Genomic DNA, 26,730 nt, shown 5'->3' on the forward strand with positions numbered 1-26,730 from the left:
TGCCCTACCAGTGAAATCACCAATATCCCATCTTTTAAGAGGAAATTAATCTTTAAGTAGTAGCAATTTAACAAAGGACTTTTGCACTGAGCTACATTCTCAGCCCTTTTTTATTTAATTTTTAAAATTTTGAGATAAGCTTTCTCTAAGTTGCCAACGTGGCCAGGCTGGGCTTGAATTTGCAGTCTTCCTGCCTCAGCCTCTCAAAGTGCTGGGATTATAGGTATAAGGCACCAACCCCCAAATGGAAGTTAATCTTTTTGTTCACTCACTCACTCAATAGTAAGTTATTACAAATATTCATTGAACAATTAGTATGTGCTAGGACATGTACTAACAACTTTAACATGTGTAATGGGTACTTAATCTTATTAGTAGATACTATTCTCCCTAATTTTTGAAAGAAAAACTTGCACTAAGGATTGAACTCTAATTTAAATTATATAAATCCACCATATTCAAAATGTCAGAGTTACGGAGCTGGAAAAGACATATGGAAATCTAATCCCTTTATTCTTTCTCTCCTTTTACTATGGGAAATTTTAAATATATATAAAAGTAGTCAAGAGTACAATAAGCATTTTATGATCAGTAAACTTCAATAATGACCAATTTATGGCCAGTCATGTTTTATCTTTTACCTTTTTTGTTTTCCTCCAACCCACAGAATATTTTCGTCATATCTTTTATATTTTGTTTTTGTTTTTTGAGACAGGGTCTCACCAGATAGTTCAGACTGTCCCTAAACTCACTATGCAGCCCAGGCTGGCCTTGAACTTGTGGCAGTTCTCCTGCCTCAGCCTCCCAAGTGCTGGATTATAGGTGTCCACACCACACCTGGCTGTCATATCTTTTAAATTCTTTATTTGGAAATAATCTCAAGCACATACAAACTGTGCAAATGAAAATAATAATCTGTGAGGAGATATTTAAAATCATGAAATATCTTCATCAAAAGTTCCCTTAGATTTACCATTAGTTACCCATTGCTACATCATAAATGTAGCATCACAATGATCCTCCTGCCTCAGCCTCTCAAGTGCTGGGATTACAGGCATGCACCACCATGCCCAGCTAACATGTACTTTTAAAGTATATAGTTTCATAAGTTGGTAGGTAGATGCTGAGGCTTGACCTGAATCAGACTTTCTGGGTGCGGGAGGCAGATCACACTGTAGGAAGTCTGTGAATTCTACAGCACAGTGTCAAGTTGTCTGTCTGTGAGCAGCCAGGCGTAGTCACTGCCTAGATCCACTATGAGGAATAGTGGACATCTGACTCTGTCCTTTCATTAGCTGGAATATCATACAGTTTGCCCACAAATCTAACGATGGCCAGTTATTTGTGGGCTTTAAAAATCAACTTTTGAGACAAGTACTATTTTTGTGACTATAACTTTATGGTGTTGAATTCCAATCAGAATGGCAAACTAAGAAAACTTTTCCAATGTATAAGCTGGCATTTGTTGTAGATTAAAGCTTATTTTTCTATTAAAAAATACTCAATAAAATACTATTGTTTTTTTTTTTTTTTTGGTACCAGGAATTGAACTCATGACTTCACACTTGCCAGGAAGGCACTTTGCCGCTGAGCTATATCCCCTGCCCCTAAAGTACTTTTCTTTAAAATTAGAATCTATTCAGTCATCAAATAGATTTGAAATATTCTAAACCATGAGTTATTCTTTTTTACTGTTGCTCATGTTGTCCTGTGTTTGGCCAGTGGCTCTTACTGGCTGGTTGGTTCCCAAGTATATAACATCACTAGCAGTCTTTGGTAGCCTCCTCAATAATTTCTGGCTCCACATCTGGAATCAGACTTTGCTCCAAGACTCCATGGTTCCTCCAGTGGTAAGCATTATTTCAAGACTACTCCACAGGGGGTAGGGCATAGCTCAGTGTCAGAGTGCTTGCCCAGTGTGTGAGGCTCCCAGCATAAAAACAAGCCAGCATAAAAACAAAGAAAACAGGAAACAAACCCCTGCTATCCAGAGGCAGAGATGTTCACTGCCGTGACGGATGATCCTTCTGATGATTCCTTCCATGGGTTCACTTTGTTTTAAGATAAAATGTGGTGTGAATGCATGCAGATCGCTGCAATGCAAACTTGGAAGCACAAGGGTTTTTACTTTTCTATCTTTACATCTCCTTTCTTCTAGGCAGAGAAAGCCAGTTCTAAATGACTGTAGTGAGAACAGAACAGATCATCACTCTGGGCCTGGAGGTAGCTCCAGGGTGGGATATATGCACAGCACTCACGGTCCTGGGTTCCTCATCAGCACCAAAACAGATAAAAAGATTCTCTTTCCCTTTTTTCCTTGAAGTATATTTCACTAATGATGCCCAAATGACTGTTTGAATTTTTAAAAATTATTGAGTGTGGATACTTAGATTTACTAACTTCATCTTAGAATCTTTGATTTTGTACTTAGTAAGATATTCATAGGGTTTCCAAAGTCGTCTACAGTAAGTTACATTCAAAGAAACATTTTTATCCATCTTGTTTTCCTTCCCTCTCCCAGTCATCCATTTTTAAATGTTTTAATTTACTTGGTTTTTTTTTGAGACAAGGTCTCACGGTGTAGTTCAGGCTGGCCTTGAACTCAGTGATCCTCCTGCCTCAGCCTCCCAAATGCTGGGATTACAGGTATGCTATATGCGCACAACCCTTCCTCCACTCTGTTCTGTAGTAATAATACATTATAGCTGGAGCAGGGGTACATGTCTGTAATCCAAGCACTGTGGGAGGCAGGAGGATCCAAGTTCAAATCCAAACTGGGCAATTTAGTGACTTAGTGAGAGCTCTCTTTAAAAAAACAAAACAAACAAACAAACAAACTAGGGCTGTAGCTCAGTGCAAAGGTTGTGTTTGATCCCCAGTACTGCAAATGCATTAAACCTTTAGCTGGTGCACTAGTGTGTGCCTGTAACTAGTGTGTATCACGCCACAGACTGAGGCAGGAGGATCATGAATCTGAGGCAAGCTTAGACAACACATACACACCCATGTATTTGAAATCCACTATATGGGTTTACTATTATTAATCTAAGCAACCCTCTATTGATGGGTGTTTGGGCTGTTCTGCCTCTTTTTGCCATTACGTACCAATACTGTTAAGCCTAGTAAAGACACTTCAAAATATTTTTTGCAGTTTACCTTTGGGACAGATTCCTAGAAGTGGGATTGCCTGTAAAGGGCAAATACATAAAAATCTTACCAAATACTGCTAAATTCTGCACAACTACCATGATAAAAAGGTAACTCATAGCAGCAACTGCCACCGTTTTGGCACCAGAACAGGTTTCACAGAAGAAAATCCTTCCATGGATGGGAGCAAGGGGTGATTTCAGGAAGATGAAAGTGCATTACCTTTCTGTACTTTGTTATTTTTACATTATAATTTGCAATGAAATAATTATACAACTCACCGTAATGCAGAATCACTGGGAGCCCTGAGCCTGTGCTCCTGCAAGTAGAGGGCCTTATCTGAGGAAGATGGGAGACAGTGACACTTGAAGTGTGCTGCTTATGTCACCTATCCTTTAAGCTCATTTTGGTTTCTTTCTCTGCGGAAAATGCTGCTTCACAGAGAGGGTATTGGAAATGGAAACAGGCTTTCCCGTGCTGTTGTGGCAATCTCAGGATATTCCACCTTGACTTTAACTCAGAGTGTATGGAGATGTGAAGTTGTCTCAGACATCCTTTGAAGGCTACTGTCATTTGTCATCTCAAGCAGTTAATCCTCTTCTAGCACGAAGTCAGTTCACCTGGCATAATCACAAATGGGCCGCAGATTCATTCCTTCCTAATCTGGAGGTCTTTTGTGGTTGGAAAGTAACGCTCAAACTGTTCTGAAAGCTGATAAGGGATCATGCGCTAGCTGAAAGGGAGCCTTGGCTCAACATCTTTCAAAATCTCTGCTGTTTGAAACATGTCAAAAATCCTAACATTCACTTGTCATTTGAATGCAGTCACCTTATCTACCGACTTAAACACAGTTGTCAAGTCTTCCTTGACCGAGTTCATTGAGGAGGTTGAGTATGTCACGAGTAATCAAGTTTTGTGACCCATTCTGTGTCACTGAAATGTGCTGCTGGTGACTTTTTCTGAAAGACATCTCTGGGGTGGCTCTAGTAACTCAAACACTCTGACCAGTGAGCTACCTTTAGAAAACCATCACCAAGAGGGATAGTGTTTGCTCAGTGATAGAGCACTTGCCTAGCTTGAGCAAAGTCTGGGCTAAAGCCTCAGTACCACAATTTTTTTTTTTTTTTTTTAAGTTTGGTCATGTTTAAACAAAGGGAAGAATCCGATTAAAAAGGATGAAGATACTGGAAGGTTATTAACAGCTCGCTGCAGAATTGCCTGGGTAAGACTGCTGTAAGATTTAGGAGCCAGGGGAATCATAAAGCAGTTTTAAGAGGGTTGGCAAAGATAAAATCTTTATAGATCCTTCATCTATTTTCTTTATAAATAGCAAAGAAAGAAGCAATAGTAGAGGCAGGGAGATATACTGATAACAAATATTAGTTGAGGGCAAAGTTTTCTATTTTTCCTGTGAAGCAGAAGTAATCTGCTGGGGCTAGGGATTTAGCTCCGCGCACAGCACCTGCCTGGAAAGCGCAAGGTCGTGAGTTCAATTACCAGTACCGGAAAAAAAAAAAAGTAATCTGCTAAGAGAGGTAGACTGGGCAAGGATGATTTAATGAGGCTGGAACTTTCAAACTGTTGTGAAGGACAAGTTGTCTGATACTCAGGATCCAGTTGAGGATGGTGACTGCCAATATGATCTGAACTATCACAGGGTTTTCTGTAGCAGAGAGCCCTGGTGTGGAGAGGTAATACAGACTTTTTATACTGAGTCTGACTTTCAAACTTCCCAAGGAAGACCCTTTGTATTCATCTGGTTTCATTCAACATTTTCACCAACTATACAGAGAAAATCACCCCCCTCAAAAGCACTGGTCATTTTGTAGCACAGCACGAAGACCAACAAGAATAGTCAATAGAATGATCAGTACAATTAATAAGACAAAAGTACGAGGACCAACAATGTGAAGAGATCTTCAGCACAAAACAGAAGCAGTTATTGGGGAATACTGATTTTAAAACTACCTTAAATGGAACTTAACAGAAAGCTGTAAGTAGAGTGGGGATGAAAACACCATCCTCAATACAGCAACAGCACAAACCTGACTGAAGTTAAAGTTGGCGTGGCGTAGCGGCATACGCAGAAGTTTAAGACCAGTCTGGGTAACATACTCTGCAATCTCAAAAAGAAAAGAAAATGTAATAAAGATTTATGAGGAAACTGCAAGGCATGACTTTGAAGGTATCTGAAAGCCAAATTTCATAAAGTCATAAATATGCTAAGGAAGTGTGGTTCAATGGTAGTGTCTACCAAGCATACACAAGACCCCATGTTCAACCCCTACCACAAAAATGTGTGTAAAGCATCTGGACTTCCTTCTGTAGGCGGGAGTTAATGCCAGTAAATGTGACCAGTGATGTGATCAGTGATATGCACTCTCCAGACCTAGGGGTTTATTTTGTCTGGGATGAGGTTCAGACATCACCCTCAAGCTTTGTTTCATTTTGAGATAGTCTTGCTGGGGGCCCAGGCTCGTCTCCAACTCCTGGGCTCCAGTGATCCTTTCACCTCAGCTTCCCAAATACTGTGGTATTGTACTTCAGTTCATAAATGGTTTTTCTGCAAACAATTTGATTTGCAAACAGAAATACTTAGCAAAATTTTGTTTGCAAGCTCTGTACTGGGTGACAAACATGACCTAGACCATCTTTCCCACATGAACACAATTGTGGCCATCTTTTCCAGAATCGTGGCACAAATTAAGTTTATGAACCAAGGTTCCTTTGCAGCTGGAATTATAGGCCCCCATGTTTGGCTTAACCCAGTCTTTTAAAAGTACAACCCTGTAGGGTTCCAATATGCCACCAGGTTTGAAAAGCATGAACCTAAGAAAAGCCAATCTGTCCAGCAGTCCTGCTCTATGGGAAATGTTATAATACCTTAGTGGATATTATGTTTCCCACCCACACACATACCTATGATAAAGTTTAATTTACAAATTACACAGTTGGGAGGCTGAGGTAGGAGGATCGTTGTGAGTTTGAGACCAGCCTGGACTACAAAGTGAGCTCAAGGTCAGCCTGAACTACATAGTGAGACACTGTCTCAAAAAAAAAAAAAAAAAATTACACACAGAATGGGCCACCCCGTTCAGAATCTCTCCTGGAAATCCAGAAGTATTCTCCTTATTGCCAATAAAACTTTGCTAACCTTAAAAAGAGAAAACAACCAAAATTATAGTAACAAACAATAACATAAAGCAATTATAATATACTGTAACTTTTAGAAAAGTGGCACCCCTCCACCAAGAGAGGTCTGACACCTGTGATAGCTAATAATGGGCAGGTCACGTGTGTATATATATATATACATGTACATACCGTGGACACACTGGACAAAAGCACAGCCCATGTCCTAGGCAAGACCAGGCAGAAAGACTTGCGATTTCCTCATGCTGCTTACAACTCACTGTTTAAAACATGAATTGTTTCTAGAGTTTTTCATTTTGTATTTTCACACTGAAGTTGACTTCAGGTAACAAACTGTAGAAAGTGAAAACACCAGTACGGGAAGACTATTGTGTGTGTATCAAACAAAATTTTGAAGAAACCACCTATAACCAGCAAAATGGATGGAGTGAAATTTGAACTAAAAAGTTACGCCATTCCCATAACAGAAAAAAAAAACCACGTACTGAATATATACAATTTATTTAATAAATTAATGTCATTCAAAATACAGTGCCAGAACATTATGCAGTTGAACATGCTAGTAATGTTTGTCATGAAGCACCTGTGCTCATATTAGACTGGCGGCGCCCCACTACTGCTAGTGGTTCCTGGGATTAATGCCAGAGCAGCGCTAGTTATCTGCTCTTCTGCACAGCTAGTGCAGGAAATTCCTGAACAGTTCACCTTTCTAATCCTACCCCCCAACACACACACATCCAGGTTAAAAAAAAACACACCCTGACAGCTAACAGGTAACTATACACAATCACTCTACAGTAATGCTTGTTATTAAATTAGATGTAATGACCTGGTTAACCCACTCTACGTATTTAAGATGGAGAACTACATCAGCAGCAGGTAGTTATATGCATGAGCCAATGTTAATGTAATACAGAAGTGGAGACATTTACTGATGAAAGCTCCACAGACCCGCACAATGAGGGGCTAGCAATTTGTGTTGCAAGCCCAGCAACTTAAGTCCACACCTGGTAAATCACCAGTTGGCTGGACAACCTGTATTCTAGAAAGACAAGTATAAGTTAGTGGAAAGAGAATACATGCACCTAATAGTAGAGTTAGACTGATCCTGCAGTCATAGCTTTCCCTGTGTGATACCATAAAATTATGGAAGCTCTTCCTCAATTATAGTATAGGATTTATACTTTTCTATCCCAACATGGACTTTAGTGTTAAGTGCAGCTGAATTAATTACACTGGAACAAGTGTATTCCAGAACTTCAGAACAGAAGCACAGGAATGAAATACATATACCAAAATAACCTCAGCACAATTTGTGATATACCACACTAGGAACAGGAAACTACTTTTATAAGTGAACGTTTTAAACTGTACATACACAGGGCTAACAATGTTAGATAATTCAGACTCTCATGTCCTCATGATACACATAAAAGTTTCTCAATTATTGAATAACCTATTTCATATTATGGAAGCATATCTTTCTGTAAGACTCACTGATATATATTATACTGATACAAATATTAAGTAGGGCATAAAAATAAATTTATCAAAGATAGATTTTTATGTACTTATATTGTCTTTTCACAACCTCTCTTCCTTAGCAAAGGAAATGACAAAACACGTAAATCAGGTGTGCTCCCTGAACTCCCCAACTATACAGGTGGAAGGGCAACCATTTCTCCATCCAGTTCAAACTCCTCTGTCCCATCTGGTGAAAAAAGGTAAGTTGGTGGTTTCCATGGAGATTCTTCAAGGCAGGATGGATAAAGTTTTCCCACAGTGCATCGAAAATCTCTCCCTAGGTCCCATAGTACACGTTCAGATATATGCTGCCGCAGAGACCACCGGTCAAGTTCCAGATCATACTGGTAGGTGACATATTTAGCACGCTCATTTAAGTGGGTTTCTCGCATAAACACACACAGAGAATTTGAGATCACAACAGCTCTAACACAGGGGTCGGAGTACCTCTTAGCAGGGATGCTGGCTGCCATTTTCCACTCGTTTTTATTCACATCATAAATTTCCACAGTTACTGAAGACCCATCTACAGTGCCAGAGGGGAGTCTTATGCCAGAATTGGTAGCAATATGTAACCCTCCAATGTAGAAAATTTTATCACCAAAAGCTGCAGCTGAAGCAAAGGATCTGCTAGTCTGTCTCATGGCCATTTCTACCCAAGAATCAGACCTTGGGAAGTAACAGTACATGAGGTTCAGTGTCATCACATAAATGCAGTCATGGACCACAACTGCTGCACTCCACTGCCAAGCACAAGGCAAAGGGCTCACCATCGTCCACTCATCCTTCTCAGTGTCGTATCTTTCTACAGTCCTCCGATTGAGTTCTCCACCTACACTGTCTCCTCCAATTGCATAGATATAGCCTTCACAGCAAACCAAAGATGGCCTCACCCGGACAAAAAGCATTGGAGTCTTTGGAAACCAGGTATTTTGCTGTGCATCAAACCAATAAAAGCAATTCACAGTTCTGAAAGCAGTCTGAAGTTTACTTGTTTTACTATGATTTGTTTTTGTGTTTTTCAGAGGAACCTGGCCCCCTGCTATGTAGATGTCATTATCAGGGGTTACAACAGTTCCAACCTTATGCAAATCAGCTGGTGGGCTGCAAAGCTTGTAAACTTTTTCTGCTTGGGGGCTGTAACAGACAGAAGAGTAAAGACTACAGGGATTTTCTGAAGATGCTTCAATAAAAATCATCATCTCCTCTTTAGTCATCCCAAGTCTTGGTTTGAAAAACTTGGGCATGGACTTATAAAGACCTTGAACTACCACAGACTTATCATTGGGTGGTAGACCTTGAAACCAAGCTCTCTGTGTTACTTCTGAAAGTGCATCGATTCTGATTTGGCTAAGAACTGAGGACAAATACTGAGATCGTGATTCTGTGTTGTACTCCAGCCACAGCATAGCAGCTTCTCGAACTGTTTCTTCTTTTTCTACATTTAAATTGTCACTACTGAGAATGTCTATCAGCAGGTCATGTGACAACTGCATGAATGCTTCCTGGTGATAGACAGCAGTGAACTTGTGCTCCACCATTCTTTTAGCACTTTGTTTTAATTCTTCACAACTGAAGAGATCAGCAAAACTCAACAGTCGCACACAATTCTCTGCATTTATCTTTTTAATTAAATATTCTCGACAACGTTGTAACACATCTTCTACCTAAAATTAAAAAAAAAAAAAAAAGTCATAAGGGTGGAAAAGACAAATTTTACTTTGTGGTGCTGGGGATTAAGCCCAAGGCCTCAGGAACACTAAGTGCACTCTCTACCACTGATCCAACCCTCAGCCCCACACTTTACTCTTATATTAACCAGATCTTCACTTTGCTGCAATGTCTTTCAGTAAGGATAAAATTAGAAGAGTATGCATAGTTTTGCATTTCTTTTTCTTAGTCAAAAGCCTATTTAACTGTCCTAGTCAAGTATAACATTAAATAGCCATTCAAAAAAAAAAATCAAACACCCAAAAATTAGAAAAGAAAAAAAATTTGAATACCCGTAAAGGATAGTTATAGAGGTTCATGTACACATTATACTTTTTCACCCCTAGACATTATTTTCTGTGTTTTTTTGAGATAGGGTCTCATTATGTAGCCCAGGCTGGCCCTGAACTCACAGTGATCCCCCTGCTTCAGCCTCCCAAGTGCTGGGATTACAGGCATGTGCCACCACGCCCAGCTTCTACCTTGAACATTTAAAAAGGGAACAAAAGGGAAACACAAAATAAAATAGCTTAAATATATCAACCTACCAACTTTTTATTTTGTTTACTTCTTACTTCAGTATAATCCCATGACCATTATAAATATTTAAATGTGGTAATTTCCATAAAATCTTTATTTTTTCATAAAAAGTAGCACTACATAAACACATTTTAAGAAATTAAAGCTCTTAATTTAATTTAAGCATGGTGGCACACACCTATAATCCCAGCACTCGGGAAGCTGAGGCAAGAGGATTGCTTTAAATTCAAGACCAGCCTGGGCTACAAAGTGAGCTCGAGGCCAGCCTGAACTGTATAGTGAAACCCTGTTTCAAAAAGACTAAATAAATAAATACATTAAGTTAACTTGAGATCTAAATTCTTAGGTATATTAGTGAGAGTATGAAATTTTCACCTATCTTGTAATTCTCCCTCATGCAACTATTTACTGGCTAAACAAATCCTATTCTTTTTCACGTTTTTAAAGAGAAGACAACATCTACCTTACCTTCTAAACTCTGCAGTAAGAAAATTACAGTTTACCAGATAGCCCCCACAAAATGATATTTCCTGAGGGGAAAGAACTGCCTACCTGCAGAAAGCAAGCTGTTTCATACAGCTGTTCTACGGTGCTGTCACTCACTGCCAAGTTCCCCGTGTACGCGTACAGGATTATGGTCTGTAGGGTGGCGGCATCCACATTCCTCAAATGTACATGCGTCTGCTTGCTCTCACTCAGTCCACTCATGAACATGGCCCTACAGTAGGGAGGGAAAGCACAGCTTAAGAATTCAGTGTAAAACAAATGTGAAGCTAAAAAGAAGATTATTGGAGGATGTGAGAAGCATGTATAGCCCAGTGCCAAAGACACACTAAACTATTCCACTATGCCATCAAACTTATGTACTCTTCACAGTCCACAATGGAGTACAACTCAAGAATACTACCAAGTCATGATAAATATGGTAACACAAACAAGCCTCAAAAACACCATTCAAATGGGTGTGTGCCCATAATCTCAGCATTTTCAGAGGCTGAGGCAAGAGGGTCACAAATTAACATCTAGCCTGGGCAATAAAAAGGGACTGGAGATGCATGCAGCTTAGTGCAAAGGCCTTGGGCTCAGTCCTAGTACAGCAACAAAACAAGAACAAAAACATTATGCTCAGTGAAGAAGCCAGTTACAAAAGACATAATTGTATGAGTCCCTTTACAGGAAACGCCCCAAAAATGAAAATACAGAAAGAGGCAAAAAAAGTATATTAGTAGTTACCTTAAGGTGTGGCTAAGAGTATGGAATATAAATGGGCACAAGGGGATGGAACTGTTCTAAATTAGACTGTAGAAACACAACTCTGTAAACATACTCAAATTTATTTAATTGTACAACTACCCCTCACTGCTGGCCAAGGACTGCTTCCAGGATGTCCTTCAGATACGAACATCCAGGGATGCTCAGAGTCCCTCATGTAAATGGCACAGTGTACATAATCTACCCACATCCTCTCATGTACTTTATTCCTCTCTAGGTTACCTATAAAACCCTAGACAATGAAAATGCTATGGGAACTTGCTAGCATCTACAAATAATAAGACACCTATTTGGTAGCTACCTATTTAGTACAGATGAAATTGTTTTCTTCACACATATTTCTGATCTGTACTTCGGTGAACACATTGATGAGAATCACTGGTAGGGAGTGTTGACTATTTACTTCAGATTGGTGGATTTTATGGTATGTAAAATTATACCACAATAAGGCTGATTAGAAATTTCACTTACTCAAAATAATTTCCTACAGCTATGTAAGATATTTTCCTCAGGCCAGCCTGAACTACATAGTGAGACCCTGTCTCAAAAAAAAAAAAGAAAAAAAAGACAATTTCCTAAAAGCTCTTATATACAGGAAAGTGCTAGAAACACAACTGGTGTTATGGTGAGTACAAAAGAAAATACTTAACTGTACGCACACACAGAAAAGCTCCTGCATGTACTAGTAAGAGAGAGCAACATAACAGTCACTGGCTTGGCACAAAGAAACACAGAAGGCACTCAAAACAGAAAAAAAAAAATTAGGGATGACTATTTAAGGGGTACATGTACATATACAGTTCACACAGGATACTGTAAAGTGAAATGTGAAGTTGAGTAGCAGTCATGTCACAGGCAGCCTTAAAAAGAGACAAGGGCCAGGCGTAATGGTACATGCCTACAAGCCCAGCAATACCCAAAGGCTGGGGACAAGAAAACTGGCCATGAGGCTATAGCAATCATCGAGGTGAGGGGTAAGACCTAAGGGAAGGTGACAGAAATGACAAAAAAACTATTACAAAGGGCCTATAAGACCTGTTTTTTGAACAGAAGGAATGGGATAGAGCAAACAGCAGACAAGGCAGAGTCAAAGTTACCTCCTTATTTTCAATTAAGCACCTCAAAAAATAGAAAAAAAAAACCCTGTAAATCCAAGAAGGAAAGTTAATCTTAGGAAAAAAGTTAAGATTTTTTTTTGGGGGGGGGTACTGGGAATCAAACTCAGGACCTTGCGTTTGCCAGGCAGGTGTTTGTGCCACTGAGCTATATCCCCGGCCCTTAAATTTTGGATATATTTGATCTAAGAGCAACTATGTAAAATGGAAAAAATATAATCAGGTAAGTAATATTAGTGGAACACTGGGGGTTAACTGTTAATGCAGTGGATCATGAGTTAAAGACAGGTAAGTTATATAAGAAACACTCAACAGTCTGGGTGTCAAAGGAAATAAACTAGAAAAAATGAGCAATAGGGACAGCAGTCAGATTCCAGGCAAGTACAGAATGGAAGAAGGGAAAAAATAGTACCAATCAGGTTGGCTGATGACTTCTCACCAAAGGACAGAGGATGGCCATAATTAAACCACAGAGTGATGAGTCAGGACATGTTCTTGAAACATACTAAGAACACCTACCGCTACCAGCTTCATCTGTCTGACATAGAAAAATGGGAGAAATAACAAGACACCACGAAAAGAACTGTAAGAGCTGAGTAAAAATTGCAAGATTTATCAATCAAGTGGTATATGATTTAGAAATTTTAGTTCATATGTACACTAGCCAGTGGTTGTGAGCAACCATTTACTTGGTGTAAAGAACTTCATTTCAGTATTAACTGGCTCTGGGCAGCACTGCTGATGCTTTGTCTGGAATTGTAACTGCTGTAATTGTGAATATTAACTGAGATAGTGAAAAAAAAAAAAAGTGGTATATGAGACTGGTTACCCTAAACCAGTGATGGTGAACCTTTTTAGAGCTTTCAATGATACTAACAGTCAGCTGTGGCACACATGCCACAGGTTCACAACCACTGCTCTAGATTGCTTTATGGTACTATAATAATGGACTTATGGAAAGTAACTTTCCTGAAGATCAAAGATAGTAGAAACATAGCCAATCTGATCATGAAAGTTTTAAAATGATAAAAGACAAAAAAAAAAGGAAAAAAAAAGAAATATAATGAGACAATGTACCTAGTGTAAGTGCTGAGTAATTCTCCCACTTTGGGTTTAAAACTGTAAATGTTACCAAGAAATAAAAACCAATATTCAGGAGTATCTACAGATTCTTTGTGGGATGACACTGGGAGCCCAAACTACAAAGGAATATGTCTAATTCAAAAGGCATAATGTCTAAATTTGTAATAGCATTATATGCAAAGACTAAAATCTGAAAGCAGAATCCAACTGAACAGACAGGGAAAGATCAAATTATTGCAGGAATATACAATAATCTACTTAGTCCACAGAAAAGATATATGGGAGGGAAGAATTAATAGTTGGGTGTTTTCTTCTTGTGGATATAAAATGAGCCCATAGACAAGATCTTCATGATGGATTAACTCCAAACATTAATAGGACTATTTTACTTATTTAATGAACATAATTATCTGATTTGCCTTAGAAAGTTCAGATTCTCCCAGATAGTCAAAGAAGCTAAAGAAGGGAACTACCTAGTGATAAGGAAACCCTGAAAAGGACTCTGTTGTCATTAAGACTATAATATTAATGGAAGAGTCAAGTTTACTAGTCGTCAAGAAAACCAACTTCAACTCAAAGACAACCTCATGGCTACAGAACTTAAAAAAAAAAAAACAAAACAGGTTCATTTGTACAATCACAAACTGAAAAGAAAAAAAAAAGGAGCCAGGTGTGAAACCAGGTGTGGTGGCGCATGCTTGTAATCCCAGCACTGAGGAGGCTGAGGCAGGAGGACTGTTGAGAGTTTAAGGCCAACCAGGGCTACATAGTGAGCTCAGGACAACCCCGAACAACATAGTAAGATCCTGTCTCAAAAAACCAAAGACAGAGGGGGAGGTGGAGGGAGGGAAGGAAAGGGAAGACATCTAAGTAAATCCATGTATTACTTTCTGGTAAAGATGACAACACAGATAGGTTTAAAAGTCAGACCAAATGATGCCTAAAGAGGCTCCTCTATTATTACAACTATCAATCTGAAAACCCATAACTAAGGCATAAAGCTCTTTCCAGGAGTGGGTGATCAATTTATAATTAATGGCTGTTACAAAGGGAAAGCTTGTATGTGTAACTTTCAATTTGTAACACCACCTGCTACAGACTGGAGGCACCTTTAAAAATAAAAGAAAAAAACTTCACATTACAATCATTTAAGAAGTTCTTAATATATAGATTCTGATTCCCCAACTCCAATCCACTGAATCAGAATTTTTGAAATCCAGTAACTTCCATTTTAAGAGTACCTAAGATGATTCTAATGACTGACAAGGTTTTACAACCATTGTTTACAAATACGTTAGGCTTCATAACACAAAGTCAGTATTTGAAATTGCATGAAAAATCACAGCTTAAACTGCAATAAAATTATGAGCACAGTGAAGGCAACTGGCAATTTAGCCTTAGCTTCTGCAATTATCATGACTTGTGTAAGGCATGTGAAGTTTCAATAACTTCACATAAATCAGCCTTGAAAGGTCAGTTTTGGTTTTTTTTTTTTTCTTTTCGTCTTTTTGAGACAGGGTCTCGCTATGCAGTTCAAGCTGGCCTTGAGCTCACTTTGTAGCCCAGGCTGGCCTTGAACTTACAACGATCCTCCTGCCTCAGCCTCCCGAGTGCTGGGATTAGAGGCGTGCACCACTACGCCCAGCTTGAAAGGTCAGTTTAATCTTTCCTGTCAACAGCTGCCACTGAAGAGCAGTAGGAACGAGCTTAATGCCAACATCTACTTATGGCTGCTAATACGCATCCCAGGAGTACCTTCATCTTTATTTACCCTACCTTTTTGCAACAGTAAGTAAAAGTCAACATTAGGGCACAGAGAATAAGTAAAGCAATTTCTTTGCCTTAGCTTGAATTTTTCTCATGAAACTTAAGCAAAAGATCACAAAACTAAAAAAACTAAGTTTTATTTATTTGTAAGTAGCATAACTGAATTAACTTTTTAAATTCGTAGGCACAGAGAACACAAAAAATGTTATTAACCATTAAAAACGTAAAGCTACTGTGAAGTGTGGTAAGGCTAAAAATGTACCACAAATAGTAATAGGACCTAAGAGTGAGAAAAATATATTTTTGTGAAAGCACTCTTGATATGTCTAAATAGCACCAACTATCTTCTAAAACTTGAGCCATTATAGAGCCTTAGTGTATAAAGAAAGATCAGTTTTCTAAACGTTATTTTAAATTTGAGTACATTAACCCACTGACTGTTCTTTCACAGAGAAAACAGTGTTCTGAACCCTTATGCCTCTTCAACACTAAAACTTTAACAAATTGTTTATATTTATATTTTCATAAAAACTTCCATCTATCCTTTGCTTACACATGCAAGAAAATGATTTGACAAATACATTACCTGAACTTAAGACACTGAGATCCAATTTTTGAAAAATTTAACATCTAAATGAACACTTATTAAAATACGTTAATGTCCTGTTTTCAAAATTACAAACTAATCTGGATTAAAGTACTTACCTGAAGTAAGAGCTACATGTCGCAAGAACCATCTTATGACAAGGGAATTCGGTACCCTCAACAATTAATACTATGTCAGTAAACAACTGCTGTTCATAAAACAGTTTCAACTGTTCCAACAAGGACACAGCATATTCAGTATTGATCTGCCTCTCGTCTTGAGTGGACATGACTATATTCCATTAATATCTCCAGAAGCAGATCAGAAAAGTCAGTCTTGATGGAAGGTCAAGTAAATACTTCAGAAATGAAGGAGAGAGTTGACTTGCTGTTGTTATCTGCAGCATTCAGAACCAAGACCAACAAATCCACTACTGAGTATCTTGTTAGAGGCTTAAAATCACCACTAAGTCATCCTGTGTTAATTAGGTTCTTCAGAGTTTTTCAACACAGTCTGCAGACATCGTGCTCACATTTGCAGTTGTGCAACTCATAAGCAAAAGACAGAAATACAGGAGGTAGATTTGTGGCCACATCCTACATTCAGAGGATCTCTGGGAGAACTAAAAAGAAAAAAAAAAAAGTTCAGTTACAGTACATCTAGGCCAGCACACTTTTAGAATACAAAGTTTAAAATGGCACCCTTAAGTATAAATTATATTTAAGCTCAACTGAAGACAACACCATAAAATTGAAACATGAAAAAAGTGACTATTTTAAAGTCTACATTTGAAATTTTAAAAAATGGAAAAAAAACACTTGTAGCTATTGCCTTCTACAGAAAATACAAAGATCCCAGGAAATAAAGAACATATGAATAAGCATATATTTCACGAAGAATATGAATGATCAAAACCAGATTTCCTAGTTATTTGCTTAGTAGCAAGACATGACTATAAGGAAAAAACAAAAACAAAACAAAAGTCTCTCTTGCAGTAAATGTCATTCTTTGGGTATTTTTGGCTTTTCTTTTTTATTTTCCTTTGGATATATTTTAAATACATCCACAAAGACTTCATATTTAATTCAAATTACTACACAGTAAATTGAAGTGCAAGCATATGCACAGTGTGTGTGTGTGTGTGTGTGTGTGTGTTAGAGAGAGAGACAACACAAACCCAGGGCCTCAAGTATGGTAAGCTCTCTACTACTGAGTCCTAAAGTACAGTATTTTTAAACATGTAGTTCAATCTTTTTTTCTTTTTGGTCTTTTTGAGACAGGGTCTTGCTATGGCGTTCAGGCTGGCCTTGAGCTCACTTTGTACCCTAGACTGGTCTCCAACTTGTAATGATCCTCCTGCCTCAGCTTCCTGAGTGCTGGGATTACAGGCATGCACCACCACACCTGGCGGTAGTTCAATCTTGTAAGAGAAGTACACATAATTTATTTTTCTGTAAGCCAGGTGTGGTGGTGCACACCTGTAATCCCAACATTCTGTGAGGTCGAGGGAGGAATATCAGATGTTTGAGCCTTGTCCAGATCACCCTGTCTTGAAATTTAAAAAGTCTGAGTGGGAGGCTAGGGATGTAACTCAGTGTGAAGAGGAAGACCCTGGGTTCAATCCCCTGTACAAAAAAACCACACAAAAAACAAAAACAATAAAATGAGCCAGGCATGGTGGCACACACCTGTAATCCCAGTACTCAGGAGGCTGAGGCAAAGGGATCATTGTGGGTTCAAGACCCGCCTGGGCTACAAAGTGAGCTCAAGCCCAGCCTGAACTACATAGTGAGACCCTGTCTCAAAAAGCCAAAAAAACCAACCAAACAAAAACAATGAAATGAACTGAAATGACTCTCCACAGAATGCATCCTTCTTAGGACTCATTATAAAAATACACAATTTTATTTTTAAAAAATATAAAACATGACTACACAAAGGTATTTGTCCCTATACTGAAAATACTATTACATAAACACAAATGCTCTCCAAATTAATGTTAAGTTTAATACAAATCCAATCTAAATCCTACTCGCAGAGGATTTACCTGGAAAAATGCACAAAAGTTGCCAAGATACTACAGGGGAAACGCCAAGTTTTTTCCCAATATTCTTATCAAAAATAAACATGTATTACAAACTTCCAATAAACCCAAATACATGTAATAAATAAGGTGATAAAGACACATATGGCATTATAAATTAGGAAGATTGGCTTTTTGTTGGTTTTTTTTTTGAGACAGTCTTAGTACAGGCTGGCCCTGAATTCGCTATGTAGCCCAGGCTGGGCTGGAACTCAGGGCAATCCTCCTGCCTTGGCTTCCTGAGTGCTGGGGTCATAGGTTTGTGCCACCATGTCTGTCTAAGACTGGCTTATTTCACAAACAGCACTGGAACAAGTAGCTAACCACTCAAGGAAAGAAAAAAAACCTGAAACCTACTTCTTAGTCATACTGCAAAACACATGGCAAATGACCTACAAATCAAGAAGAGAGAGAAAACCCAAACAGAATGCTACCAGTATCACCTATAAAAACTACCACCTCTTTCTTATTAAACGATCCTTGGTTTCTATAATCAAAAAGTGATTTTGACATATAACTTATAAATAACCACCATCATTGGAACTAATACTTTTCCTCAGAAAATGTTATCCAGTATGTCAAAAAGAAGATCACACTGTACCTTCCTGCCACACTATACTATTACATGAACTGCTAACTTGATACACACTGTCAAATTTCCAGCAAGTTAACTATGGAAGTAACTAAAACAGGTGCAAAAGGAGAGTGAGACTTTGGGTCATTTAAGGTAGTATTTTTTGCTCTTCCAGAACTGAAAGTTACACTATACAGTAAATCTAAGTTCTACTACTACACTCTCAAAGGCTAATGAAACCTAAAATCACCGGCAACTGCCATGTATTAATAATGTAGTACAGTGCAGTGTTAACGAATGGAGAGGGAAGGCAGAGGGAAAATCATTCTCACAGACAAGAGCCTGTCAATATGTACCCACAACCCTTTATTCAAAACTGTTCAGAATTTTTCAGATTTCTCTAGACATAATATGGCACATATCTCACTTTACAAAACTCTCTTAAGGGGCCTGGGGCAGCACTCTGTAACTATGTATTTTCTTTGCTGAGGGAAATATGAAAGTGAAAAATAAAGACTATATATAGTAACCTCATGTTACTTCAGGTCAAGTTTCCTGACAGTTTTTAAACTTGACACTGTAGATCTTCTGAATTTTGGAACTACAATTAAGTTGTTGCAAAAGACAATATTTGACACTGTAAGTTGCTTATACCTTCTAACCCATCAATTCTACTTCTAATTTTTTTTGGGGGGGTGTCTTTCTGAGATAGGGTCTCGCTATGCAGTTCAGGCTCCCCTTGAGCTCACTTTATACCCAGGCAGGTCTCAAACTCGCAATGATTCTCCTGCCTCAGCCTCCTCAGTGCTGTCATTACAGGTGTGCACCACCACACCTGGCTCTAGAAATATTTAGGGCTGGGGATGTAGCCCAGTGGAAGAGTGCTTACCTATCATGCATGAAGCCCTGGGTTCAATACCCAGCAATGAAGAAAAAAAATGCATTAATAAACTGAAATTCCTAAGCCTAATTTGTAGGACCCAAAATCGTCCCCATGTGAAAGCAACTAGAGGTCAGGGTAAAGATGGATTGAAGACCGCACTGCTAGACTCCAGAATTCTTCCGTGTCAGTTGAACAGGATCACGATGTTCATTTCATTAACCTTATTTATAATGAGCAGACCTGATTTTCTTCAGTGATTTTTTGGTACCCTACTTAACTTATGTCTGGATTTGATTTTGTAAATCATATGCATAACCTTGTATTAAAACTGAAGTCTGCTTCTAGAAAACTTACATAAATAACGCTATGTTATATAATACTCATTAACACTGCTTTTTTTAGACTTCTCTGTTTCCCACTCTTTTTTGTAATCCAGGATATTTTCTCCCTAAATAAAATTACCTTAAAATAAGTATTAAAAAGCAATCATTCAAGCCAGGTATGATGGTACATACTTGTAATCCTGCACTCCAGAGGCTCAATAGAAGGATCACAACTTTGGGACCAGCCTGGGCTGTACACATAGCAAATACAAGGCTGGCCTGGACTACAGAGCAAGACCCTGTCTCAAAAAACAAAAGAATGAACAAGTTATTCTAGACAAACTCAAAATCCATTAGGGGACAATCAAATGAATAAGCAAGCTGGGTATAAAATATTTTTACTGAAATCTAGCTATTCTGACCTTTCACTTCAAAACTTTTTTTTTTTTTTTTGAGACAGGGTCATGCTATGTTTCCCAGTCTGGCCTTAAACTCCAAAACTTTGAACACATAAACAAAAGAACTTTTACTCTTTACATTAAACTGTAGCACAAGTAAAATGCCCAACAGTCCACTGGCACTTGGTCTCATTGCTACAATGATTCACATCAGGGAAAAGGAAAAATTTCCTGAAGATCTATATAATCATTCTGGATTTTACTAACAAGTGCAATGATTTCCTAGTTAAGAAAATAAAATTTTGGGGAGATGTTCTACTTCCCTCACCATAAAGACAAAACTTCTGGGAGCCAACGAGTATCTGTCCATATCACTTAACCCAATTGTGGCAATCTGAGAGCAATCAAGGACAGCCTATAAATGAACGGATCCATTTCAATGAATTTTTACTAAGGGGGAAAGAAAGAAAAAAAGCAGTATATACCAATCTCTATACTAAATGAAATACTAAGTCAGTGATTAAAATATATACTTAAATTTGTTTTTGTTAGAATGTTCTCCCTTCAGATCAAAACAAAATCAGGAGCTGGATATGGTGGCACACGCCTGTAATCCCAGCACTCCAGAGGCTGAGGCAGGAGGATCATCGTGAGTTTGAGGCCAACCTGAGCTACATAGTGAGCTCAAGGGCAGCCTGAACTGCATTGTGAGACCCTGTCTCCAAAAACAAATAAATAAATTTTAAAAATCCGGAAAATCATAAAACTCTTGAAAGTTGAACTAAGTAACATTCTTAACCTAACCTGTATCTTTTGAACTTCCTTCTCAACTGAAATATTCTAACATCTCTTAGCCAATCACACAACTGCCTTCCCAAACTTCTGGTTTAGTGAACTTTGGAAAGGTTTTCCTTATGAGTACTCTTCATTAAGGTTTTACACACACACACACACACACACACACACACACAAAATCTGTTGAAAACTCCCCAATGAGAAAGGTTCTTAGATTAAAAACTAACGTAGAAGGACACAGATGGGTGCAGTCCGACCTACTCGGGAGGCTGAGGCAGGAGATCACTTGAGGCCAAGAGTTCAAGGCCAGCCTGGGCAACATATCAAGACCCTGTGTCTCCAAGAAAATATTACTACATTACTGATGATGAGATTCAAAGACAAACTTTTTTCTATCAATTACAATATCATTTCCAAAACTGAAGATGTGTGCAAAAAATGCTTATATAAAGGCATTTAGTGAACACATGGATTCATTATACCAGAATCAGAGAACATGGAGAATCACTGTTACATCCCCCAATTCCTTGTATGAAGTGCTTCAAGATAATAGGAAAGCCCTATAATATAAAGGTGGTCATTAGAAAATATTCCACAATAAAAAAATGTTGACTAATGTAAGAATTAAATGGGAAGCATGCAAACACAATATAATGAAATTCAGATGATAATAAAATACAATGAACTCCGATACAGTATTTATGAATATTGTTACTCCTTTTTCTAACTTCTGAGTTAAGAGTCAGAAGTCATTGTTTTTGACTGATCCACTTGATGGCTGAGAACAACAAAAAGTAAGTTTAGAATGTATACAACACATGAGATTTTTGCTTCTATCTACTCACTTTCTGTTAATTATTAGTGGACAAAGCCCCACTTTTATGTCTGAGGAGTTCCAATAAAAATCAAAAACTTAAGTGAGATGACTGAGAAAAAAACACTTTATATTCTCTAGGGAAGCCCAAGTTTCGAAGGTTCTAGTGAGTGAAACCTGCCACGAGTTTCAAAGCAAGCACTGTTATTACTTAAACATCAAGATTAAGTCAATCACCAACACAGACACACACAATTCTACTTAGAAATCTCAAACAGCTCTGACAGAGAATTATTTCAATAGGTTTTCATTCCTTAAATAACTAAGGTGACTACCAAAGCAAATCTCTATAGAGGTAACTCAATTTTTCAACTTCACCATAAAATTTAAAAATGCAGGAAAAAAAACTTCCAAATTATTTCTATTCCAGAAATTTAAGGTCATTGTCTGAATTCCTCACTTCACTTTCCCATAAAGTGTTTCAAAAAGACCTTTAAAGGTAGGGTGTGGTGGCTCACCCCTATAATCCCAGCACTTGGGAGGCTGAGGCAGGAGGACTGTTGCAAGTTTGAGGCCAGCCTGGGCTACAAAATGAGCTCAATACCAGCCTGAACTGATGGCACAGCGAGACCCTGTCTCAAAAAGACCCAAAAAAGGTGTTCAGGGGCTGGGGATGTGGCTCAGTGGCACCCCATCTGCCTCACCTGTGGAGGGGCCAGGGCTGAGCCCCAGAAGTGTGTGTGGGGTAAGTCTTCAATCTGCAACATAAAAAATGTATTTGCAAAGGATATTTACACAAAGTAATTACTACTGTAATACGCAAATACGCGTAAGGAGATAACAACAAATTCTTCTGATTCATTTTGAATACTAATATTAAAGAATAAGGCCAGTTTGGACTATACAAGACCTAGTCTCAAAAAATAGCAACAAAAAACCTTTACTGGGTGTAGTGGGGCAATCCTAGCACTTGGGAGGCTCAGGCAATCCTGTAATCCTAGCACTTGGGAGGCTCAGGCAAGACCAACACAGGGAGTCCAAGGCCAGCCTGGGCTACATAAACTACATTAAGTAGCAAGATCCTGTCTCAAAACAAAACAAAAAAAGATTAGAGAAAGGTATAAAATGTAGAAATTTGCAAAATATGTGATTCCTAATTCCTTAGCAGGTTTCACAAGTTAATGACAGTGGTTTTTCTGGAGGAGTGTAAGAACTAGTTTTCATTCCTGAAGAGATCATAGAACGCTTCCACTAAACAGCTATAGAAACACAAACTGAAGAAAAGCAAATTTTTTCAATATTAACCAGCCAGAACCAGTGGATCAAGGAAGTAAAGGATTAAATACTACTTAATGTGAAAATGTGGTCTACCAGCAATTTACAGAGCTCAGGATGAAAAATGAAGTGATGATTTTAAAAATGGGGGCCGGGCACATAGCTCAGCAGCATAAAAGCACTTCTGGAAAGCCTGAGATCATGAGTTCGATTCCCCCATACCAAAAATAAAAATAGTAAGTAAATAAATAAATAAATGGGAAGGAGACTGAACACAATGTAGAAATTTTATTCTGCAGTATGTACAAAACTTTATAGACAGGTTAATAAGTTTCTGCACTCTATTACACAGCATGGCAACCACAGTAATACTGTATTAAAATTGCTAAGAGTAAAAAAAAGGTAAGTAGGTGAGGTGCTAGAAATGTTAACTGGTTTAGTCACTTCACTATGTATACATCAAAACATCACACTGCATCCCACCAACATGCAATTATCTGCCAATCAAAAATAAAATAAGGAAGCCAATGACTGTGGTACACACCTGTAATCCCAGCTACTTGAGGAGTCTGAGCCCAGCTGGGGCAACTCAATGAGCTCATTTCAAAATAAAAAATAAAAAAGGCTGGGGATGTAGCTCAGCCCTCCCTGAGGTCAATCTCCAGGACTAGATAGGTAAGACAGATAAGCTGGAAGTGTAGCTCAGTGGTAGACCATTTGCCTAGCATGCTCAAGACCTGAGTTTGATTCTAGAACTGCAAAATAATTATTGAATTTTTGCAAAATTGATTATTCAGTAGTGATTAAACCATGAAAGATCTCCTTCCAGGAAGAGCAGTGGGCTGTAGCTCTATTCAGCTGCAGGAAGCACTTTCAAGTTGTAGTACGCATTTTAATGCTACAAACATCACCGTAGACGATTAAAAAATTTTGTTGGAAAAGATCCAAAGCATTCTGGATGTCAAGTATTGTACAAAAAAAAAGATAACCTCAAATCACCTGGGTTGGAAACTCAATGCTGTAATTTACTAGCTGTGTACTTTTATTATTTACTCTCCATGCCTCAATTTGCCATCTAGCTCTAAAACTAGAAAACTCTTGGGCTGGGAATGTTGCTCAGCGCTGGAGGCCCTGCCTAGCATGTGTGAAGCCCTGAGCTCATTCCCCAGCATCAAACAAAAAACAAGAACAAAAACTTTTTAATAACTTGTTCAAGGATTAAATGTTTCAAACTCAGAACAATGTCTGATACACAACACTACTACATAAGTATTTAATTATTTTTATTAGTCCACTCATTGGTGAATCTTTTCTAGTACTTTCCCAATTCCTGAATCTTCACACCCAAACCAAGTCTAGAGATCCCAATTACAAGGCCTTAGCATTCCAAACAGTGTTTTCCTTCCATGATAGATAAATGGTATGTTAGATAAGCAATTCATTGGAAGTTTTTTGGTTATTTTGACAGTACAAAGCATGAAACACATTAGCCTAACAAAAAGTAATCTTGAGAAGGGTAACGTTAGTGCAGAAAACCGAAACCAAGAAACATGATGGCACCAGTCAGAAAATAAGACATTTTTTTCCTTTCAATAAAACAGGTTTCTCCTTTGGGAGGACAAAATATTGGTACCAAAACCAGGCTGCTTTCAAGTTATCAAAACAACTGACAGTGGAAAATGTATTCGGTCTTAAATTATCAAAGGCTATACAAACAAAATTTTCTGAGTTTTCACAAGTTGCAACTAAAAAACACCTTTTTTTGGAAGAATTTATCAAGTTTGACAAATTTCAGCAGAGCTTCCCATACTCTAACCAAATCCAGAGCTTCGGTATATTTTCTTGTGTTCCTTCCCTCTTTCCAATGTAGAGAAGACCACATGGCTCCATCAGGTTAATTAAGCTCAGCACCCTAAGTAAATTCCAGTCACACGCATAAGCGTCTGCACTACATTATGATTAATAAGTTATCTAAAACTTACTAATTAAACAAAATAAAAGAAATGCCACCAGGCCTGGTGACGCACACCTGTAACCCCAGCACTCAGGAGGCTGAAGCAGGAGGATCGTTGCAAATTCGCGATCGGCCTGGGCTACTAAGTGAGCTCAAGGACAGCCTGAACTGCATGGCAAGACCCTGTCTCAAAAAAAGAAAAAAAGAAATGCCATCTGTGACAGATTAATTATGAGTGTAGTAGGCCCTTTCATTTTCTACCAAGTCAATGATTTCTTCGACTGTTTTTTTGTTTGTTTTTTTTTTCCGGTACCGGGAATCGAACTCATGACCTTACGCTTGCCAGGCAGGCGCTGCGCCGCTGAGCTAAATCCCCAGCCCTTTTTCTTATCTTTTTTTTTTTTTTTTGGTTTTTCTCCAGTACCGGGAACCGAACTCACGACCTTGCGCTTGCCAGGCAGGCGCTTTTAGCCGCTGAGCTAAATCCCCAGCCCTCAATGATTTCTTCAATCACAATACAGGAAGAGAATATTTCCTGGATATTCAAACATGCATCAGAGATCATAAAGCCATTTCACATTTATGACTAAAGTTTGTTTCTTCGAAAAAACAAGGCAAAATGAGATAAACTTAGAAGCCCCTTACCATGGGAACAACTACAAATCGGTGTTCAACATGTGAGTAACGTAGAGAAAGGAAAAAATCTCTCATTAAACATTTTATCCAAATCTCCTACAATAACACTTCTTCCTACAAACAATCTTAGTACTGCAAATTCCTAGCAAGTGAAGCAGAAGCACTCTTTGCACAACAGAAATTGTCATTCCTAATATTCTTGAGCTCCCTTTACAGAACTGTAACAGATGGAGAAAGAACTTTAAAATTTTTCTTCATGGCCGAGGATATAGCTCAGGGCCACAAGAGCCTGCCGGGCAAGCACAAGGTCCTGAGTTCGTTTCCCGGTACCAAGAAAAAGAATTCTTCTTCCTATATTTTATGATAGCAAGCCCAATCTTTTTTCCTAGCCCCACTTGTCCTAGGAATGAGAACAACAAAAAAAAAAAAACAACTTTATAAACATGTAAAATCTTTGGGAAAAACAAATGGTCCTTTGGATTTCAAGACTGCATCAGTTTCTAGGAATTTACCATGCATGTCAAACACATCCAATATTCAATGTCAGGTATTAAGAAATAGCTTATTATTTCTACTAACCAAAGAGAAAAATCTATGGAGTGTGTACTTATGTACTATGATACTTCCATTCTCTCCCATCTTCTTACAGGCCCTGCGAATAAAGTTAACAGATTTCATGGTAAGGCTTCTTATCGGTGCAAAACATCACTTACAACTTCTTCCAACCAAATTCTGTGGGGGAAATAGGCTCAACAGCAAAGTCACCGCCCTCGAGAGCCACTGACAGCCTCCTTCGCTCTCAGACTCCACCGGCACCAGATCGAGGCAAACATGGCTTAAAACTAACTAAAATTACCAGCCAGACGGAAAGAACGGCAAAATCCCACGCCGCGGACCGCAAACTGACTGGCCTCTCCGGCTTCCTTTAGGTCCGGAAAAAGCCCTCACTCATCTCGGCGTTCCTAAACTCGGTCGGTCCCAACTACAAGAGTTTGTGAGTACGCATCCTCAGTCGGGCAAAAACCCACAACTCAGAGGAAAACAAAAGACCCAGAAAGCAGCGGCCTCGCCGGAGGAAGCGCGGGCCGGCGCGGCGCC

The 26,730-nt window shown here is 38.6% G+C and overlaps 1 protein-coding gene across 4 annotated transcripts; it reads right to left on the minus strand.

Moving 5' to 3' along the window:
- Positions 1 to 6,782: 6,782 nt before the first annotated feature.
- Positions 6,783 to 26,730, minus strand: Kbtbd2 (kelch repeat and BTB (POZ) domain containing 2). 4 transcript variants are annotated; one of them, XM_005414989.2, is made up of 5 exons: positions 26,489 to 26,730; positions 26,212 to 26,284; positions 16,017 to 16,519; positions 10,627 to 10,792; positions 6,783 to 9,491 (listed from the first exon to the last, which is right to left on the minus strand). In XM_005414989.2, exons 3-5 carry the CDS (start codon positions 16,184 to 16,186, stop codon positions 7,956 to 7,958), a joined length of 1,872 nt encoding a protein of 623 aa, XP_005415046.1. In that variant the 5' UTR covers positions 16,187 to 16,519; positions 26,212 to 26,284; positions 26,489 to 26,730; the 3' UTR covers positions 6,783 to 7,955. The 4 variants fall into 4 exon arrangements, with proteins under 4 accessions (XP_005415046.1, XP_013365600.1, XP_005415047.1 ...); XM_013510146.1 differs by lacking the exon at positions 26,212 to 26,284; XM_005414990.2 differs by lacking the exons at positions 26,212 to 26,284; positions 26,489 to 26,730 and adding an exon at positions 26,346 to 26,450.

Source organism: Chinchilla lanigera, unplaced genomic scaffold, assembly GCF_000276665.1.
Source record: "Chinchilla lanigera isolate Chin_1 unplaced genomic scaffold, ChiLan1.0 scaffold00216, whole genome shotgun sequence".
Taxonomy (NCBI): Eukaryota; Metazoa; Chordata; class Mammalia; order Rodentia; family Chinchillidae; genus Chinchilla; species Chinchilla lanigera.

Excerpts from the sequence above, each read along its gene's own strand:
- Kbtbd2 (XM_013510146.1), bottom strand. The coding sequence starts at position 16,186 with ATGTCCACTCAAGACGAGAGGCAGATCAATACTGAATATGCTGTGTCC. Across the intron at positions 10,793-16,016 it reads ACATGTAGCTCTTACTTCAG|GGCCATGTTCATGAGTGGAC; the intron begins GTAAGTACTTTA and ends TCCCTACTGTAG. Across the intron at positions 9,492-10,626 it reads AAACAGCTTGCTTTCTGCAG|GTAGAAGATGTGTTACAACG; the intron begins GTAGGCAGTTCT and ends TTTTAATTTTAG.